The sequence below is a fragment of the Argiope bruennichi genome, chromosome 6, assembly GCF_947563725.1.
Source record: "Argiope bruennichi chromosome 6, qqArgBrue1.1, whole genome shotgun sequence".
NCBI classification, from domain to species: Eukaryota; Metazoa; Arthropoda; class Arachnida; order Araneae; family Araneidae; genus Argiope; species Argiope bruennichi.
Window position 1 is genome coordinate 130,522,360 of NC_079156.1, and position 22,271 is coordinate 130,544,630.

At 30.0% G+C, this 22,271-nt stretch overlaps 1 protein-coding gene across 1 annotated transcript in view; it reads left to right on the plus strand.

Moving 5' to 3' along the window:
• The first annotated feature begins 1,945 nt into the window (after nucleotides 1-1,945).
• The window catches only part of LOC129971424 (sodium-dependent phosphate transport protein 2B-like), a 69,400-nt gene continuing 49,074 nt past the window's right edge, over nucleotides 1,946-22,271 (plus strand). Inside the window, exon 1 of the mRNA XM_056085179.1 lies at nucleotides 1,946-2,131. Within this exon, the coding sequence (XP_055941154.1) occupies nucleotides 2,014-2,131 (118 nt within the window). The 5' untranslated portion in view covers nucleotides 1,946-2,013. The remainder of the gene's footprint in view (nucleotides 2,132-22,271) is intronic.

The following is a 22,271-nucleotide window of genomic DNA, read 5'->3' on the forward strand; positions in this document are numbered from 1 at the left end:
GCATCAGAAATATTAGTTCTTTAAAGTCTCGTATTACAATTTTTTACAGAAAAGAGAAAAAATGTTTCATAATCACAATGGTGAATTCTTATTTAATAAATACAATTTATTCAGTACCTATAATTTTATTTATCAGATAGATAGATTGTAAAGTAACATATAATTCATAATTTTTAAAAATAATTTTGTTATAACATAATTTTTAGACTTCTTTTATAACTATGAATTTTCAAAAATAGCTTTTACAATTTATGTATAAAAAGTAAAGAAAAAAAAGTCCAACCCTCATAATTATGAAAAAATAATCCGATATATACAATTTATTCTGTCCTTATTACTTTGTTCATAAGAAATGTAAATATCACTAAGTATAATTTCAGCGAGAAACTTTCCAACGGTAGTGTTTCAAAGCAACTTCTGTAGGTGTGGATACAGTCGCATTTAATTCATAATTAAAAATAATAATCTCCTTATAGCAGAGTTTTAAAACTACTTTTGTAATTTCGGAGTTTTAAAAAATAATTTTTACATTTTATATATAAAATTTTTTAAAAAATAAAGCTCAACATACATAATAATGAAAGCTAATCCGATTTATTCTTTCTTTATAATTTTACTCAACAAAAATATAGATATCACTGTTTAAAATTTCAACGAGAAACTTTTCGAAAATAGTGTTTCTAAAATTTTTCAATAGCTTTGAGAATTTCCTAAAAGTACTTTTATAATTTTTACAATGGAGAAAAAGAAAATTTTCAATGTTCATAATATCGAATGTTAATCTAATGCATATAATTCATCCTTTGTCTTGTATTTATGAATCAAATGTACAGTTAAAGTCTTTTGTAATATTGGCAAATTACTTACTATAACAGTTCAGTCTAATAAGAATTTTAACGATTTCGAATTTCTATAAAGATGAAAGTGAAGACAAAAAGAAAATATTTTAGTGTTCATAATGGTAAACCTTAGTATAAGACATAAAACTTATTATGTGCCTATTACTTTATAAGCTAGATGTGCAAATATTTTTTTTCTTTTTTTGTAGTTTTAGCTAGCAATATTCCAAAAATAGCATTTCAAAATAGCTTTTATGTTCCCTAATCTTCCTCAAAAAAACTTTTATAATTTCCATTAAAGTAAAATGTCTACTTTTTTTGGATTATATTTTTTCAGTCTTAACATAAAGGAAAAAGAAAATATTTATTATATATTTAAGCCAATTCACTAAATACAACCTTTTCCGCGTCTATATCTTTATTTGTGAGGTATTAAAATTCCATTAATTATTTAAAGGAACAAATTATCAACAGTTGTATTTCAAAACCAATCGTTATTTATGTGAAAATGTTTGCATTTCTATGAAAACAAAAACTTTCAGCTTTTATTATGACGTATAATATAATGTATATAACTTGTTCTTTGTTAATCACTTTGTAGATTAGATATATAGATGTATTTGATTTTCCAATGACGTGCTTTAAAACAATTTTTATATCTTGAATTCTTTTTTAAAAACTTTTTTTCGCTACTACCTAAATTAAAGTGAACAGAAAAAAAAAAGTTTATTGTTTATAATGATGAAGGCCAAACCATATATATAATTACATTCTGTACCTATTTCTGCTTGGATCAGATATACAAACATTGCTGTTTATAATTTCAACTCACAACTTTCCAACAGCTGTGTTTCAAAAAAAAAAAAAAACTTTTTATAGTTTTAACTCTTTTTGCCAGCAACAATCCTTTGCTGCAATCATCTTCCGCGGTTGCGACTGTTTAGCGAAACCTCGTTAAATCACGCTGTTTGAGAGAAAGAGCAAACGATATTTCACTAGAGTTTTTTTGGAAGGCGTAAAAACCTCTCCACGGAGGATGAAGAAGAGGAAGAGGCAGACGCATTGGCGGGAAAGCGGCGTGCCGATCGGCGCATGTGCGGTGGCGGGTGAAACTCTCCGACCGAGTCTCGCTTTCCCTCACTCGCTATCGAGACCGTATGCGAGCGAGTGCGCCATGAAAGATTCCGTGCCTGCTATCGTCGACCAAAAGGGTGACACCAAGGTGCTCCCCGAAGACGACGACCCCTGGGCACCACCCCTGGAATTCAACGAACAAGGGCCGAGATGGGGAGGTAGGTCATTTCTATGTCTATTATGTAACGAAGTTGAGATATATCACCGCTCTGTCAGAGAGACATGTCATCCGGCTTATTATATTACTGTTGATAATATATCGGTATTCAATGTTTTCTTGACACCTGTTAGATAAATACAAAGCACTTTCAATGATTCTGCTCCGATATCTTTGTTTTATTATTTGAATGCAAATTTGGATAGCAATCGATCTGCCTGTACATGTTAGGATAGAATCAATGGCGATCGAATTTGTTTCTTATTTTCGGTAAAAGATGGAGTAATATTGTGAATATAGAATGTTAAAAGAGGATGCAAGGTGCTTATAAAAATTACATAGGTTAAAAGAGAAAATTATTGATAAAAACTATTTGGATGAATCGATGAATATAAACTATAGTTATGTTGATTTGTTGCCGGTATGTTAATATTTCACTTAATCCCAATTATTAGCGTTAATATTCACCTTTGATTTGATTTTTAACTGATATTTCATTTAAATTCTTCTATAAATATAAATATATATATCAATAGATGAGTTGCTGACTGTTTCTCAATCGACTGAGTTAGTGACTGATACATAGAGGGAGTTAATAGCTTCTAATTTACGGTGTAGAACATTTTAATCGTATACTTAGCATATGCAGCTCCGAATTGCTTATGTTCAATATTAAAGCACTCCGAAACATTTTCAGAAGAATCAAAGAATTTGATATAAATTGATTTCTATTGATATAAATTCCTTCAATTTATATAAACATCACCGACATGCTTGCACGTTTATCTAATATCTTGTTACCATTTAATCTGAATTATGATCATACTTATGGTGGATGGTAATTTAACTACTTTTATATAGTTTTGTCAAAAGAGATTATGTATTTATTCGTGTAGAGCTATGTATATGAAAGATTTTGGTTGTTTGACCTTTCTCGAAAGCCATGGCGATCCCCTGTAGTTTTCCGAAAGAGGGCGTTTGTGAGATTTCTTGACCCCTCTGATATCTCCTACATGTTTTAAACAAAACAATTACTAATTAATATGATTATTCGAACCGTTAGTTTGATAACTTGTTAGCCATGTTTTTGATATGCATCAGTTCTGTTAGTATTCCCAGCGGTATCCTAGAATTATGAACCCTTGATGCTACCTGTGTATGGCTGGCGGCTTGCCGTTAGTGATGCAATCGGGACGATGATGATAGAATGAATCTGTGTAACATTTGTAGTTTTGTTTTGATTGAGAGAGCAAAGATCTGTGACCTTTCCAGTGGCGTGTACGATGCGCCGGTGTTTTTAGAACGTGGAGGAGTCGCGAAATTTCCGGAAGTGAGCGTTGTTCCATCGATCCACGAACTCCCTGCCTCCCCCTCCCCAGCCGCTCCACCCCAATATGCCGGAATGGGAAACCTTTCTCTTCTCATGAAGTGTTGGAACAATTTATAGAACATTTTCCCTCTTTTATTTGTTTAACTGGCATGAAATGCAACTTTGAACTTTGGTGGAATGTTCTAAATTGCTGAAAAACTGTAGAGACAACTCTAGTCCTGCTTGCTTTGGCGCACTTTTATTGATTCGTGTAAGGTATCAATGCACATTGATCGAAAAATAACAGCTTTCTAATAAATCAGATATTACAGACGCTTTTAACCAAATTTTTTTCTTTTATTTCGAAGTAAAAGATGTAGATTTTTACTGATTGTACCGAAAAAAAGAAATAGAATGGTGGATATTTCATCTGCAAACGATATTTTTGTTTCCATGCTGTGTTCGCCAAACTGGCGAATTTTCATTTACTGTGAGGTATGAAACTCGCCAAAAATGCCAAATCTAAGTATTGATATTCTTGATGAGAAGAGCAGAACAAAATTGATGAGCAATAAATCGAAGTTTCAACAGAGAAAGTCACGAAACTGTTACTGCATTTTGATAATTATGATTCATTGAGATAGCTTGACAGAATTCTGAGATGACGCAGTAAATTGATATCTATGCACACTAGAAATCTCTTAATATTTATCATGTAGAAATGATCTTTAAAAGCATTTTCGGCAATATTATAATTTAAATGAAAATCAAATCCATTGAATATGACATATACAACACAATAGGCACGTTTTTTTTTTAATCTGCAAAGCATCGGCATCAAAATAATATGATTGAAAATGATCGATGTGCTGTTAATGTTGTCTGTCAGGTTTTCACGTACATACATTTAATTTTGCGTTCGTGACAATGTTTTTAAAATATCAAATGAAATTTTAATGCATTTGAGATTGAATAATAAACTAAAAAATATAGAAAGAAGTTAATTATCAAGCCTAACCTTATTAAGAAGTTTAGTAATGAAACCCAAACAATAATATTTAGTGGGACAACTTATTGTTAATAAGAGTTGTTAGCAATCAGCCACAACTTTTTTATCTTACAGATCTCTCTACTTCAATATCGTCTTTACTCTAATATTCCTCTATCTTAGAATTAACAATTGTTAAAGGATAAAGAAAATTTCAAATATTTAAAAATCAAGCACTCATTAGAATTGTGAATGTTTTATAACGTTTCAAATACTGGACCTTTCATAGCGACTTAAACATTAAACCAATTTAAAAACCATGGAAAATGTTTCGACCAATTTTTTCTAAAATTAGTTATGATACGCAATGAATATTTGTCATAATTTTCTGTTGAGGATTCAACTACTCTTTTTTTAATGGCTGCATTCCATTTTAGATCATTTCTCATAAAATTTCTCGCCATTTATTAGGAGACGCATACACTTGGAACTTCCGTTACAAATCTGAACAACTTAATTTCATCTAAACTTTTCAGAGTTTCAACTTAGAAAAGTGCTGCGTTGTACATAATTCGATCATCATTTTAAAGGTACTATAATTAGCTAACTCTCACTGTCTTTCACATTTTTAACACACAAATTTCTATCGGGATTACGCCGAAGAATATATACCCGCATCAGTTTGAGACAAATTATTTAGATCTAGAGCAATCAAGTTTTATCGTTTACTGTTTTCTTTAATTTCTTCAGGATTATTACTTTTTTTATGTAACTTTGTTTTACAAAATTCTTTTAGCAAATGCTTATTTTCAGCAATATATAAATTTAAATTCGTTTTTTTATTAATCATGCTGTGATTTAAAAATTCTACTTAACCACAGCATTTTTCTGATAACCAGATGTAAGAGTTTTCATGCCGGCGTCCTGGCATAGGGGTAGCGCGTCTTCCCCGTCATCTGGGTGTCCCGGGTTCGAGTCCCGGTTTGGGCATGGTTGTTCTTCTGTTGTTCTATGTGTGAATGTGCCCTCCTGTAAAAAGGGGTTGTGCAAGCGAATGAGTGATGCGTGAGTGGCAAAGTCGTACTCTTGGCCCTAGTTGGCGCTGCTATAAAAAATAAGAGACGTTCCCCCTCAGGCTTAAATCGCTGTCTTCGTAACAGTGGGCTTGTCAGTGGCAAGTGCCATAAGAAACAAACAAACAAGAGTTTTCATAATTGTGTAGTTCTCCGTAAGCCTTTATTTGTTTCCCTGAAGGTTGACTACTAAATACAATTGACTTGATTGACATTACATTTGAATTTTTAAAATAATCGTGAAGAAAAATTTTTTAAATTCCTATGATGAATTTAATTATTCATAATCAGTAAATTAATTATTTAAAAATAAATCTAATTATTTTAAAATAGAACAAGTTAAAGCAAATTTTTTAAGAATTATCTGGAAGGGTCTCCCTTTGGCTTCCACGTATGCTTCCACAATATGGAACGTTTTAGGCCTAGTTTCAGCTTCTAGTAATTCGTTAAATTTTGTACAAAATTTGCTTAACATCTACAGCTCTAGCACTAAATTCTTTTGTCAAATGACATCTAAGCGTAGTGTTGCATTGTTGAGTTTATTACTAGCTACCTTGTACACGGTCGGACAGACTGTCAGATTTCCCCCCGATAAATTTTGTCCAAAATTTGACACTGACCTATAATTCCGTTGTGAATCTATACCAAGTGATGCATTTCATCCAATTATTTTGTAACGTTTTTGAATTAGCGTGCTCACTTGAGCAGGGGCAGACATACAGACAGGCTATGTTTTGGCAAATTGGGTTCAAAATTTGATATGAATCTAGAATTCTAGTGATAACATTATATACCATACTTTGTTTGTCTAGATTACTATTTGTTTACTTATCGTATTCATGCTAATGAAGAGGCAAATTTCGTTCAAAATTGAACAGAAATTTGTTGTTACTTTCTCAAGATAGAGTATCAAATTTCAGTCCGTTTGCTCTCTCAATTTTTATGTTCACTAACAAGTATTTATAATTTCAGAAATGCATTTTTTCGCACAAGGATGTTTAAAACGTGTAGATTTGACAAATTATTGTGATGGAATGTTTGACAATTACTATTATTTTCCTCTCTGTGTTTTATATATAAGAAACTGCCATTTCCAATAGCAATACTGCCAAATAGAATACTAATCTAACTGCTGTTAAACGATATCATATATTTGTTCACTGAACTCCTTTCGAGATCCGTTGCGGTTTTTTTACTGGAATGTTTAATCAAGTTATTCTAGCCGATATCCAATATTCCTGCACGAGTGATCGACCACAAGTTTGTTTTAGCAACTCAATGTATTAAAAAAAATATATGTCTGTCTTAATCTGCGGAAGATCTTTTCCCCGAAGCGGAGGATTCCGTATTTTTTTTTATGTAACGATTTTTCGCCCTAAAACAGCTCGACTGTGAAAGCGACAAGTAAATTCCAGGAAATAAGAAGAGATGGGCCTTTCACTCCGTAGTTGGTTTTAGTGCGTTGCCAGGCAAAATTCTGATATGTATGAAAATATTGCAGCAGTTTGAACCAATACTATATTTAATTTAATTTAACTGTATCCGTTATCCCTCTAATTATAAGTTCATAATTTGTGGTGCGTATACTCCTGTTAGTACGCATCATATCAGAAAGGGTATACGAAAGTAACGTTTTTAATGAAGGAAAGCACAAAATATTTAAGTGCAAATAGTTATAGAATTTTATTTCACTAAGGAAAATTCTGCAAGTTTTAGTCCTACCATGTAAGAGTGAAGCTTTAAAATATTGAATTAAATGTGAATTTACAATCATCAAGCTAAATATCAAGTAAAATAGGGATGGTTAAATCTCCACCAAAAATGGAGCATTCTTTTCATTTTTGGGAACAAGAAGATATAATGGATAAAGTTATGAAATAAAATATTCTTAAAATACGTTTTATCAACTAGAAGGTAATTCTTCATTTAAATATAGGATGGATAGCAGACATAAACTCGACATTGATAATCCTGTATTGTCGTCAAAACTCCAGAATAATGAAATCAGAATGCCAGATTCAACCGATTTACTTGTCTTAATAAGTATTTACCGATTTTTCTATTTAAAAAAAACTCTGCAAACGATTTTTTTCTAATTATTTAAAACCGAATAAATTTAGTGGATTACGATATTTGATAATAATTTGTAATGGAGAATATTTTATTAAAGATCTATGAGATGTGAATCAAAGAGGCAAATGTCTAATTTAATTTTGTGTTTTAATTGTAATTTTTTGTTTCTTATTTGATTTTCAAGAACCATGGGCTAGAATTTATTAAAATTAAAATTAAGTATCGTATAAATTTCAGAACATAATGTTTTGATCATTTTTTATGTTTTTAAATTTTTATGCCGAACGCCTTTGTCTTCTTATAATTAACTAAGTAGCGTATAATTCCATAAACGTTACAAAAAATTATATTTAAACATTTAGATTGCGCTAAAAAATTTTATAAAATTTTATGTAAAATTAAATTAAAATTAATTTTAATTAAATTTAAATTAAAAAAATTTTTGGTATGCAAGATATTCAAACCAATTCCTTAGACGCTACTCACAATTATATGATATTTTACTTTAGTTTGATACTTTGTTTCTTAAAATCGTTTACATAAGAATAAGATTAAAATCAATAAAAAAGATTTGATTTTGAATTTTGATAAGGGAAAGGTGGGAGTGAGATTTTAATTATCTAGGGTCTATACAAGACATAATGCAGTCCTGACCAGGACCTTTACAAGGCATAATGCCCAGGATTTTGCTCTGGAATGTAACTGCATAATCTTTTCGATAAGCAATTATAGCAAACTAAGCTTATTCAACATATAAAATAGATTAGTTCCATGAAAATGTTGAATAAATTAAAAATTATGTAACTGAGATTAAAGTTTTATTTTCAAAATTTATTTGAACTAATTTAACAAATCTATAAATCATAAATTTTTATACATTGTCCACTGACACTTCTTTTTTCCTTCTATAGAAATTGATCTATTTCTATGGAATAAAAATTAATTCACTTGATGTTTTAGTCACATGATAAACAGCACATATCATCTAACTGCATAAGGTAATAAATTATGATATGAAGTCATTGCCTTTTTATATTCTCTAACGTGTAGTGATCAAAAAGAAAACAATGAGATTTTTACATGTTATTAGAAACTGTTTTATTTGTTTTCAATAATATAAATTTATTAGGAAGTATGCAATGCTTTATAAGCTAATCAAATGGCAAATTACAATGAAATTTCTTTTTCATTCTTGCTATAAAATCTTCGGCATTTTTTTGATATATCGATAGAATAACTGCAAATTATAAAATGCAAAAATATTTCAAGATGTTCTACCATTGTATCTATTGCTACCAAATATGACACTTAGTTACTAGTTAGGTAATAGCTGCTTACTAAGAAAATATTTTTAAAAATTTGAACTATGTTTTAAATTTATTTATAATTAATTGAAATGTTATCAGTTTTCACAAAAACTTCATAACATATTATAGCAAGGCAAGAAAAAAATTGTTTCATTATAAACCTTAAAGAAATTATCTTTTCAATATGACAAATTTTATTTCCATGCGATTTTTCTTTAATATCAAGAGATTTTTCTAAACTTAACTTTTAAACATAATTTCATAACAATGCATTTTCTTTATGCTGCAGCGTGTCACAAAATAATCAGGTTGTGAATATAATCAGTTTGAATATTTTAACAACTCTCGTTCTGCTAAACAAAAATAAATATTAGATTTTGCAGTCTATTAATAATTAATAGACTGCAAAGCATTTAAAAACAATGGAATCTTTTTTAACATAATAATGTTTTAAGCTATTTTTATTTATAAGCTGTATGAAGAGAAAAAGAAATAAAAACATTCTATAATTTAACAGTTTATTGAAATTCTTTAGAAAAAAGTAAATAAAATCGTATTGCTATTTGATGAATTCGAATCTCATAAAAAGGTATCATTTTTCGATAAAAGTAAAATCTATGATATTTATTTACCAAATATATTCTTTCAACGCTTAGGATTACTTAGGGTTTCTACCAGATGCTTTATATGAAAGGCAAGAATGAATCTAACAGCTCGATATTACGATTGTTTGAATAATATTTGAACAGCGCATGCGCAATAACTTCATTCACGTTTGTGTAAACCTGTAAGTCAGCGGTTCTTAACCTATGGGTCGCGACCCAAAATTGGGTCGCGAAGCATATTTCTTGGGTCGCGCTGAGTCAAACCAAAAAAGTTAGTAATACACCAAATTTCAGACATTTTAGAAATGACGACTTGAATAAATATCAACAATCGAAAATGAATGTGATTAACAAGATCAAAAAATATCAGCTGATTAAAAAAGCGAGAGCAAAAAAAGTACGTGTGATGATAATAACGGTGAGAACTAAATGGAACAAAGCTGGCGAGGGCGTACAAGAGAAGCGTTCCAAATATTTGAATGCCATTTCATTTTGATGTAAGTGATTTGCATGAGGAATTTGTTAATATTAATCAATTTCAAGAACAATTAATAGAAATACAAAGTGCTTTCTGGTTAAAATTAAAAACCGAAAAGCCAATAATTGTTAAAGAAGCCCTAAAAGTATTATTGCCCTTTGCAACAACATATATGTGTGAGGCTGGTTTTTCGGCTCTGTGTGTAATCAAAAACAATTACTGGAACAAGTTAAATCCTGAAATAGATATAAGGTGCTCCTTGACAAGCATTCAACCGAGGTTTGAAGATCTTTGAAAATGTATTCAAGTACAAGGTTCTCATTAAAACTGTATGACTTGCATTTAAAATTTAAAAGACTTAACATATGCATTGATATTTCTTTGTTTTAGGAATAAGTTAAAATGTCAATTATTTTCAAAAAGTTATAAATATATTTTAATTTGGTCAGTAAAAATTATTAAAAGCACTTGATTATTAATTAAATTTTCCTTGGATCGAAAAGTACTTTTGTTTATCTTTATTATTAAAAAAATAAATAAAAAATTTGTAAGTTAAAAAAAATCATCATCGTAGGATTGAAGATTTTTTAAAAATACGATCTAAAATAAAGCAATGAAAAAATGTTGACTTTTTTTGGGTCGCGACATGAACATATTTCTCAAATTTGGGTAGCGGCTTAAAAAGGTTAAGAACCACTGCTGTAAGTAAATAAATGAATAAAACATTAACTCTTTATTGATTTATTCTTGGGTAACTCTATAGAGTAGTTTAAGAAATATTTTGTTAGTTAAATTAAAAAGTTTTAATAGTGTTATTTGATTTAATATGATTTTATAATTTGAAATAAGATCAATCCGGTTTATGCAAAAGCTATGCAATGGTCGATTAAAAATTAAAATTCCCCTCTTGAGCACAGGTTGCGGTGATCTAGTTGTGAGGTCTATTTGGAACGGGAGGGAGGGGGGGGGATTCCATTTTCAAATATGTTCATTAAATTTGGTTCTGGTCAAGTTCTCTTTCACTGGTATGGTTCAGAAGTTAGAGTCCAGGTTTAGATATTGTCATAGTCACCCATAATGTTCTAAATCAGAAAGAAAACCTGATTTCTGAAATAGGCTAGGTATTGCTTTGAATCTGAATGGTAACCCAACTCTTGGAGACTATAAAAAGCAATTAGTGGTTGCACACATACGAACGTCAGATTTCGGTGATAAGTCATTCATAAGAAACAGATTCGAAAAATGGAAAGAACAAAATGCCGAGGAAAACGAAAATATTCGATGTAAATAACCATCTTTCAATCTTCAAGTGCATTTTAACTTAAATATATTTACAAGCTAACTTTTGGATGTTAACGATTATCCTTGACAGATATAGAAATCGTATATTACTCACAATCCATTGTAAATATTCAGGGTGTCCCTTTACAAACTTTACATGCTGTCAGGCTCTGACAGTTAAGTTATACACAGGAAGTTGTGTCCAGAAATGCAACTTGTGTCTGTTTTAAGGCGTTTTTAAGGAGTTATTGAAGATCAACAGATCTTATTCTTATGATGCATATCGTAGATCCTTATGGTAATATTGAATATCGTAGAAGTGGTATTAGATATCCGTATAACAACTTTCCAGTTTGAGTGAGTCCAAAATTGTGAAGACCACATGGCAGCTCACAGAAGGAAATCTGAACGTCTTCTGAAAATTTCCTTCGTATACATAATTTAGATTTCGTTAATAAAGTCGCTTTTACCGTTATTCGTTTCCTTTTTTTTCTTACTAGTCTTGCTGCTGTAGCACCACGTGATTTTAATTTTGGACACAAAACGACATACACAAGTATACGTCATGACTTGGCATGGGAGCGCGTTAAATTTGTAAATGACCTTTTGAAACACCCTGTACTTTTCTAGAATTGTATGACAATGATGACATCATTTTATACTAGGAATCGTTCATTTTTAGATCTGTATTGCGTCATTTGTTTCCCAATGCACTGAAATGCGTACCGCTGGGATGTGACGCTCTGATAGTCATGAATGTTTGCTCTACAGAGCTCTGAACAATGATTCTTTATTCTAATTACTCGATGTCAAAAAAAAAAAAAAGAAAAAAAAAACTAATCCCAAATATTAAAGAAAGGTTATTTCATAATTTTTATTGATTTTTAAAGAACGAATTCGTTATAAAAAACATTTTTTTGAGCGTTGATGACGCAATCCTTTCTCTTTATTGCAGTCTGCTGCGGCGAACGTTCCTCTTGGGGTATCCCCCATCGATCCGTTTTCGCAGACGATGCATCCCTCTCCATGCTCCGCCGACCCCTCGCTTGGAGTGGCAATCGAATTTCGGCGCTAATGTTCCGCAGCACTGGCATTCTCTGAACTGCTAATCCATGTTCTCTCACATTTGTTGATTTTGGCGCTTGATTACAACTTCTAGAGTCCAAAAAATATTTTCTAGCCCCCACCCCCACCCCATTCTTTACAATGATGTCAATTTAGTTGCAGTAAAATTCAATAGTTTATATTTAATTAACTTTTAAACATAATTTTAAGTATATGTAGCAACAATATTTACATGAAGTGAAATCGTTTTCATTGTTCCATCAAATATTTGATGGCATGATTTTCTTCCGTTGATGAAAATTAAAGAAGGACCCCGTTTAATGTCCTTGTAGTTTACGGGACGAATAAAAAAAAAAGTGAAGTTACGATTTCGCTAAAGAAAGAGATAAACTGGACATAATAGTGCTGTGACGTCATCGAACTGCCACCATTAGAAAATTTCGTATGTACAATGAGCAGAACATAATAAAGACTATAAAAATAACACAGCTTTAACATCTGATAGTTTTCTGGTATCCTGAAGTTTTATCTAACCAGTTTAAGTGAAATTAAATATAACCAATGTCTATGGCGAATCAGCTGGTTGCCGAAGGCAACTAATTATAAATAATAAGAAATTTGATTTAAAATAAGTCTTTTCTATCTAACGAAATCCTGTTGCTTTACTTTAAAATTTTGTTTTAACGAAAATTCGCCGAACACTAATTTCAAAACTTATAGAAATAAATGAAAGAATTTGTGTCTGATATATTCAGACTAATCTATAAAAATTGACTGTCTGAAATCTCAATAATAATGGGAATTCAAAGCTACTATAAACCAAGATTCAAACACTTAATATGGAATTTTTTATTTAATATTTTGCTTTGTTTGGGGAGATTTTTTCGCACGTAATTGTCTATAGTATCGTTTCTGATCATCTTAGAAATGAAAACAAAAGAAAGAAAAACAGCTGCATAATCGAATAGGACAAACAATTATTGTTCTAATGAAGTTTGTTCTTTAAACCTCTTCTATACTTTGAGAATTTTTTAATATATTTCTCCAAATATTTTAAGAACTAAATTTAAAATGCCCGCCTTCAATATTCTTATATTTTTTTTCAAGGGTTTTTGTGAGATAATGGCACAAACTTTTTTCCTAGTTTAAAATAAGAATGATCAAAACCCCTCTTTCCATTGATATTGTTTTCAAGGTGAGTCCAAATATTTTATTCCCGAATCTATGAGCAGAATGTTTACATTTTCGCTGACTTGACAAGTTGCCAGATGAGTAGTAAAGACTCCAAGACTCATGAAAATTATTTTTATTTCGTTTAAATTTTAATGAGATCGTTTGCTGTAAACTTTCCAATTTTTGTCTCTTTTTTTTAAAACTTGTTTTCTTTTTCTTTTTGTTGTTTCGATTTTTATCGTCTGCAATTCAGCTCGCAATACCATTGTCACGAATAAAATATAATCTTGCAAAATGAATATTATTTTTGATTTTATTTTGTTTTCTTATATAATTTTATTTTAATTTATATCAGTGCATTCCTTTTTATTTCATCGACATTCATCCGGTGAGAGTGCTATTTGTTAAGTCATAGAAATTTGAAAAAAAATAAGGACTGAAATTTATCTATCCTATTTATTGACTTTAACACATAATCTAAACTGTAAATAACTTATAAACCTGTTTTGTACATGCTTATTAAAAAGTGTTTTCAAAGGTGATGCCTCTTAAAATATTGAAAGGCATTATCTGTAACATTTTCTTTAATCTGTAATGCTTTCGTATTTCAGCAAATGCTATTAACATTTCCTATTGAGAAAGTTTTTTTTAATAACCTCATCAACATTGTCTTCATCACTCACGTAATGTCTTTACTACATTTCGTAATACTTAGAAATATGCCATTCTTTGTAGGATATTCTGTAATCGCAATTATTTCAGAAATCATAACTCATCTGTCATAATTATAACAGAAAAAATCAGACGGCTTTTACTTTTATCAACAGCTAACATGTTTTTCAGTTGATGTCACTTTTTCAAGCACCAAACTGATTGTTCTTTCGAGAGGGAGGAGTGAAATTTGATATATGAAGAAAACAAAAATTTGCAAAAAATAAAAAGAATTGAGCAGTTGAAAAGCTTCGAACATAGGAACTGTCTTTCATAGTATGGAAGGTAAACAACATACAAATGTCGTTCATAGAAAATTTCATTAAATAGAACATTTTTTGAATAGACACTCTGTTGTAGCTATCACCAGGTTTTAACAGAATATTTAAATTTAAGGTACCTTTATATTACATGTTTTTGGAGAAAATATAGGGAAATATATAAACTTTTTTTTTTAAATGGAAGCAATGTAAAATTTTTTGAGATCCTAGTATTGTTTTAAGTTATGGACATGAAAAGAAGCTTTGAATTAAATAGCAAAACATCGGTAATTTTATAAACATGTTACAAAATTTTTTCATTATCATCATTTGAATTATGTTAAATTTATCTGATCTCTAAAGATCTAAAAAATAACCTAATTCATTGTAAGACATCGAAACAAACAACCAAACAAAAAAATTAATATTGTCATTTGTTTCTTTCTTATACTTTAACTGTAAATCTTCCCTCATCGGTTTTATTTCTTATCTGTTTAATTCGATATTTAGAAACTCATGATTTAACATTTTTCAATATTTATTATTAGGACTGAAAATCAATTTTAACGCATATTCTTTTTAGGAATACTATCTATGTAGTGACATAGCATAGCGGAAAATTTTTCATATGTTATACACTTAAGTGCAATTAATTTTAAGCATAATGAAATTTAATTTTAAACACATATGGTGTCATTTTTCTGTAAAAAATTTCCATATTCTCTTTTATTTACTATTTTGTAAAAATAAACAATATGGAGCCATATTTATCGTTTTTTAGTAAGCATGTTGCCATACACGAGAAATGAAAACAATATTTATATTTTTCTGCACGTTGCCACTCACGTAAAAGAAAAAGAAGGTTTAAGAAGATCGGAACCTCTAGTCCGAAAATCATAGCATTGTAATATTTTAAGCTTGATTTTTCTGGGTTTATTTTATTATTTTCAAAAATTCACTCTTAATTATAGCAATAACGATGAGTGCATAATACATTTCTTTAATATTCTCCCTATGCGCATGTCTTTAAATGCTATAATTAGAACACTGGAAAGTATTAATGTAAAATAATCGTAAAATATTTTTAAATTTACTAAAAGTAATTGAAAAAATAGAACGAAAATTAAACTGATGTCTTTGGGAAATCAGTTTTTCGATTTTAATGTGGTGTAAAATTCAAAATTAATTATTCATTAATATTTCTATTTTTTTAAATTGTATTTGAAATTTCGAAAATATCTTTTTTACTAAGAATTTACTACTTAAAGAGTATCTGCATGGCAATTTTTGTATCTCTTATGATCTCTAACTTGTAGATTACATTCTCTAACTTGTAGAGAATGTAAATTATTTTTTTTCAGTCAATAGAAAATATGTCTACCAATAAACACTGTTATATTGAAAATTTATGATTTTATTTGTTAGCATTTTAAAAACAAAATAAATAAAAAAAAATTGAAATAATTTGCGAACTGAAACAAGAAATATCTATCGAATGAAACTACACGTTTAAAAATATTTATTATTATTATTTCCTTTAATTTTAAGATGGCGATCAGTATCATATAAAGAAGTTATACGCCGTCTTAAAATTAAAAAGACGCCATCTTTTTAGTTGAATAATCGGATAAAAAAAATTTAAATTTTCGCAGGAATGCATTAAATTTTTTGAATCAAAATGAAAAAGATAGTTTTAGAATATTCTCTTTCATGTACTTCAAAAATATTTGTCTATGTCAAAAAATAGGCAAAATCGTTTTTGACCACATTGTAATATTGACAAGTGAAATCTTTTTGTGGAATTATGTAACAAAAAGGAGAATATCCAAGAATTTCTTACCTAATATCACCTAGAAAATTCCAAGGAATACTTGCCATTTTCACGTGCATATGCTGGAACAAGATGCACTTAGCAAATGAGATTACAAAAGAAACGACAGAAATGAGGGTTAATAAGCATCGGCATCCTACATCTCCAAGCAAAAGCTAAAAACCTGGATATTGAGTGAATTGGAAGTTAGCAAGAAGACATTTGCAGACGTTCTATGAATTCCTTTCAGAGAATAAAAGATATTATTTTGTTTCATTCAGCTTCACGGCTATCTTCCTGATTAGCTGAACAAATTTGGTCTACATTGAATGAAAAGATATCGGTATGCCTGATTTATCGTTTTATATCACATTCTGGAATCCATTAGGACCATTTAATAAGCATGAAGTGCCCCATATCAATTTATATTTCAATCCATTGTATATCGATCAATTGCTACTTGTAACAGTAAGAACAATTATTTTTTCAGTGAAATACTTGCCTATTTATTTTTTACCAGTCACCTCAGGCGATCAGTTGGTTCATCAATATATTGGTAATAATTTCATATAAATCGTTTAGATATAATTTCACGCCCTTGATTCCTCCAAATTGTTTGACATTAACGCTACCTCATTTTAATTGTCTTACTTAAGTTCTATTAACTGTGTGCATTAATTTTTCTATTGAATATCAATTTCATGACATTATGGTGTTATTAAAAACTAAAATACGTGATTTATCTGTCTTGTAAAATTCACAGTATTGTAAATTAACTTTTTTATCCATCTCCTGAGCTACAGATAAAATAAAATCCTGCTTCTTTAATTTTTAAAAATGAACAAAAAAAAATCACACAGTCAGAGAGTTGATGAAGCAATGAAAACAGTTTGAACTTCAGGAAACAGTGTAATATATTGTTCGGAATTAGATTAAACAAATTTTTTTTTTAATTTTTAATTTTTTTTTTTTTTTTAAATTTTGAAACGTGTAAAATTATTTTGCTGCTATTTATAATATTTTTCGTATGTTATCTCGAAGAAAAACACAAGAATTCGGCTTAATTTTTCAATTCAATTAATTAGAATTTAAATTAAAATTTAAAAAAATAATCCTATATACACATTTTTACCCTCCAAGGTATACAAGTTCGAAATTTGGGAGTTCTACGCAATTACACAAGCCCAAAAACATTCATATTTATTATTAATACATATGTTTTTCCCTTAATCTATTTTCATCTCTTGTATAAAGATTTTAATTATTTTTATTAGTTTTTAGTTTGTCAAATTTTGACGAGGTGTTTAGTTGTTTCATTAAGATCGCTCATTTATTATAATATGAAGCGTATAATCAATACCAGGTGATAAATATCAAGCGTCAACTGAACTTTTATTGTTAATAAAGATGGATAACGCTATGAGCCATTATAAATAAAGTAAAAATATATATACAGGGTGATCTATAAAGTCTTTTAAGCCCTTTAAATTCAAAATGGCGTTTCGTATAGTAAGGGAAGTAACACGTACTTATAGCAAAATGTCTATACAGAATTTATAGAGACGGGTTACAGCGCCCCTTTCGATAAAATAAGGAAGTTACAAAAGTAACTCAAGAAATTAAGGAGATCCGCCAAAAAATTCTGTAAGAAAAATGCACACTATATCATAATAAAAACACAAGAATAGAGTTTCATGGAGTTATCTGCAAATTAACGGACATATTTGCGATTAAAATTCTAGATTTCCCGATATTTGAAAAAGAGTTCGTCTAAAATTGAAAAATGCATTCTTCTTGTATTATTATATAGTTTTTCCAGGTTAAGCAACGACGAAATGAAATGTAAGCTTTGAATAAAGTAAACAAAAATAAGGAAAACGCATATAGAAGGTGGGGAATTTGAGGATACATTTTTCAGTTTTAAGATGAACCACTTTTCAAGTTTCGGAAAGTTTGGTAAATTAATCGTAAATGTCTCTGCCAATTTTACAGATAAGTCCATTAAACTTTCTCATGCATTTTTATTATGGTATAGCATACATTTTTTGTAAATGGATTTCTTTTGTCCAATTTCCTTTATTTTTGAATTCTTTTTGTAAATTCTTTATTTTACTGTAATTTGTCTCAATTAATTTAACGTAATTACTTTAGTATAGGTAAGCGTTGTTTCCCTGACTATACAAGACGCCATTTTGAATTTAACTTAAAAGGACTTTGCCGATTATCCTGTATTTTCTGAAAGCTATAATTTTTTTTAAATATAACCTGAAATAAATTTTTGACATGTAAATAAAGTTGAAAATGCTATATTGACCAGTTTATGAAAAGGGAATCCTTATAATTATGCACTGCATAAGTCACAAAATACTTTAATATCCTGCATGGACATACGAATATAATGTCTTTCATTTGTCGGAAAGGCAGATATATAAATGTGGCCTAAAATTCTCCCGCTTCTTCCCTTTTCTAAATTATCTCTTACTCTCAAGGACGAATGGGCAGATGGACAGATGGCGAACTCGTTAACTTATGCAGTTCAAAATGGCACACATTTGCCATAATTCTAGTAATAAAATCATAGCTCAAGTATCATCTATCCTGCCTGTTGCGTTTTCGACTTATCATCTGCATTTAGTTTTAATAACTTAACAAACTGCTGATGTAGAATTTTTTTTCTTCCTTTTTTTTAAATTTAAAATCAGGGGAAGTGAACAAACCACAAACCAGACATTTCACAGACAAAAAAAAAAGCAGACAGTTCTCTCTTGGGAATCGATACAGACTGGAAGCCCAGAAGTTCCTTAAACTCCCTCAACAGAACAGAAGCAATCTCCTGTCTCTTCTTCCGTAATGCGGTCTCGAATCGTGACGTAAAGCTGTCGGCGCAGACGATTTGGAGAGATTCGGAAAGGGTGTTCGTTCGACTTGAATTTCTCCCGCCAGATGAGAAAATCCGTTTCATCCGAGGATGAAGAGATGAGTGTAGAAAGCTTGCCCTGCTGTCTGTAGTTTGCCAGACACTCGCTTCCCTCCCCCCTTCTACCATCCCGCAGACGATTCCAGGCCATCCCTTCTCTTTTCTATGGACCCCAAGGCCGGCGCTTCTTTTGAGGGTAGGAAAAGTAAGCCAAGTCAGGGGCATTGTCTCTCGCCTCCTGTCAAGGCTCTCTTTTTGGAGCGGTAAAAGGGTTGTTAGAAAAAAAAGGGGGGCCCCCAAAAAAATGTAAGTTGAAATGTCACTATACAAAAAAAAAAAAAAAAAAGTGCAAACTGGGGTTGTTTTTAGATGAATTTCCTGCGTAATGTCCCACTCTTTAAAACGGAAGTGACGGTTGATAAAATGGAGAACTCGGGCATTCTTATACTATGAATTGGCACGGCATTCTTTTTTACTCAATCCTTTACTGCTTAGTAATTTGTATTTGCATCATTTCCATTTCAGAGTTTTAACATGTGGTTCAATCGAAATGTTATCAAATGCATGAGGAAAATGTATTATAGCATTTTTATTATTTTAAATTGTTGGATATTCATCTAAAATGGGCCACTATATCATACACGCAGATATCGGGGCATATGAGAGGAAGGAAAAGTTAAAATATTTGTTTTGTTTTTAAATTTAGTTAAAAGACTGAAAGGAAAAATATAAAAAAATAATCTGCATTACATAACCCTATAAATAAGCCGCCAAACCCTAAGATAGTTTTATGAGATTAGAAATAAAATTAAACCAACGAGTTTGATCTTCCCATATTTATACTTTCTCATATATACATACATACATATATTTCTAATAAATATATTTGTATTACTACATACCACTGGTGACCAATAATACTAAAGAGTCTACTAAAGAGTGAGCTCATTTGGCGATTAATCACTAGGATACAAGTACCGAAAGAAGGAATGTATATTTTGGACGCCTTTTTTTCGGTTGATTTGAAATAAATTTGATACAGAATTACAATTGTAGTTACAAAATCACATCCTAAATTTCATATATTTTAGTCATTGCATTTTTGAGCTATAGCCTTTTCTTATTTGTGAAAGTATAAACTGATGGACACTCAACCCTCTTGAGCGACTGGCTCCATATTTGATAAAAAAAAAAATACTCATAGATGAGAAAAATGTAAATCAAATTTCATTCATCTAAATTGTTAAGTTTTTTAATCCTCACGTTTGTATGCAAGAAAAAAAAAAGAACGAACAGAAACCCAACTTTATGACAGATGTGACTTAAAATTTCAACACTTTCGATATAAAATCTGTATACCAAATTTTATCCATCTAGTTTTCTTCGTTTTGTAAGTATCGTGTTTACTTGTACTAGAAAACCCAGACATACTTTCTATAACGAAGTTTGTTCAAAATTCGAATAGATATCTTAAAATTAAGGCAAAAATATACCCAATTTCATTCATCAAATGCAGAGCGTTTTTGAATAAAAGTGTTCATAGATAGGCATAGCCTCCAGAAAACTTTCTCGCATACATTCTAATAAAAGTGTTATCTCAGAGAATGCCTTACATGGCATTGGTGTACTATAGTTACGAAATATAGCATCAATATAGAAGATATTTAGAATCATCGAAGTAGCTTAGCCTTTTTATTAAATCTATCTTGGGACATTTGGCGAGATTTTTGGTGATTAATCCTTGGCAGGCGGTTAATAGTATCCAAAAATCAAATTCGTGTTTTAGGCGCATTTTTCCCAACCGACTGAAACAAAAATTTGACACAAAACAACGTTTAAAATCACAAAATCATATATCAAATTTGATATATTTAAGTTAACACGTTTAGATGTTTTTAAAAGTACAGATCAAAAGTCGTTCAATTTTTGAATTTGAGGCTCAAAATTTGATGTGTGTCCACACTATAGACTCTAAATCTGCGCATCTTAGTTATCTTTGTTTTGTAGTTATCTTTTTAAATTGTATTCAGACAGGCAGACACAATATAAGGCAAGATGCTACTAAATGTTTGAAGAAACACGTTTATCGCGTGAACTCGATTTTACGTGAATTTTCATTGCTTTCGATGAAAAATGAACAGAACTGTGTATAAACCAAAAATCTATTTTTATACTTTTGTTAATAGTAAAGATTTTTATTTTTATTTATATATACTCGTTTTCATTCAAAATTTTAAATTTCATGTATCTTTATTTCATTTTTTCGTATATGACCGCATTTATATCAAATAATTTAAACAAGACGCCTTTGGCAACCAGCTTGTCTACCCAGATTATTGACGTTTTAGGCGTTAAATGATTCATATAGAACACACATATATATATATTTTTAAAAAACAATCCACCTTGTTACTTGATAGGACTCGATAATATTAATTCCATTGAATTAGTTTACTGCAAATGACAAAGTGCATATATTGCGAATTTAAGGTGGAAATCAAAATTCTACTATGGAGTTAATAACTGACAAAAATATGCAATTGGGTGTTTTGATGGGCAAATTTTAGTTTCCACAAAATACTTAAAAGCATTGTATCAAATCAGTTATGTATCAAATTTTATTATGTAACATTATTAAAATGAAGAGAATATTATACGAAAATGAAATGGATATCATTGAAAAGATAACTCTTTGAGTCTTCAGATAATATAAAGACTTTTTTTGTAAGCTGTTGTTTTGAAAGATATGAGAATCAATTTCCACAGTTAAGTGATTACTTCTCTAATGACGGACGGTTAAACCTATTTTTGCGCTCGGATAAACTTTTTTGTTTGAAGCCTTTCATATCTTCTTTCCTCTCACTGACTGTTTGATAATACTCCAAGACATTTCAAATAATATTTTGCGCCTCCATTCATTACCTGCTAATTAAGAGTAGAATTTGATGCAGCTTCAGAATTATTCACTGAACGTTCTGAAATTTGGACGATAGTTTGTTCTCGTCTATCTGTTGCCATTTGATAATAAGTAATAAGGGCGATTTCTGTGCCACCGATTTCTGTTAGCATTTTATTTACATATAGATAGATA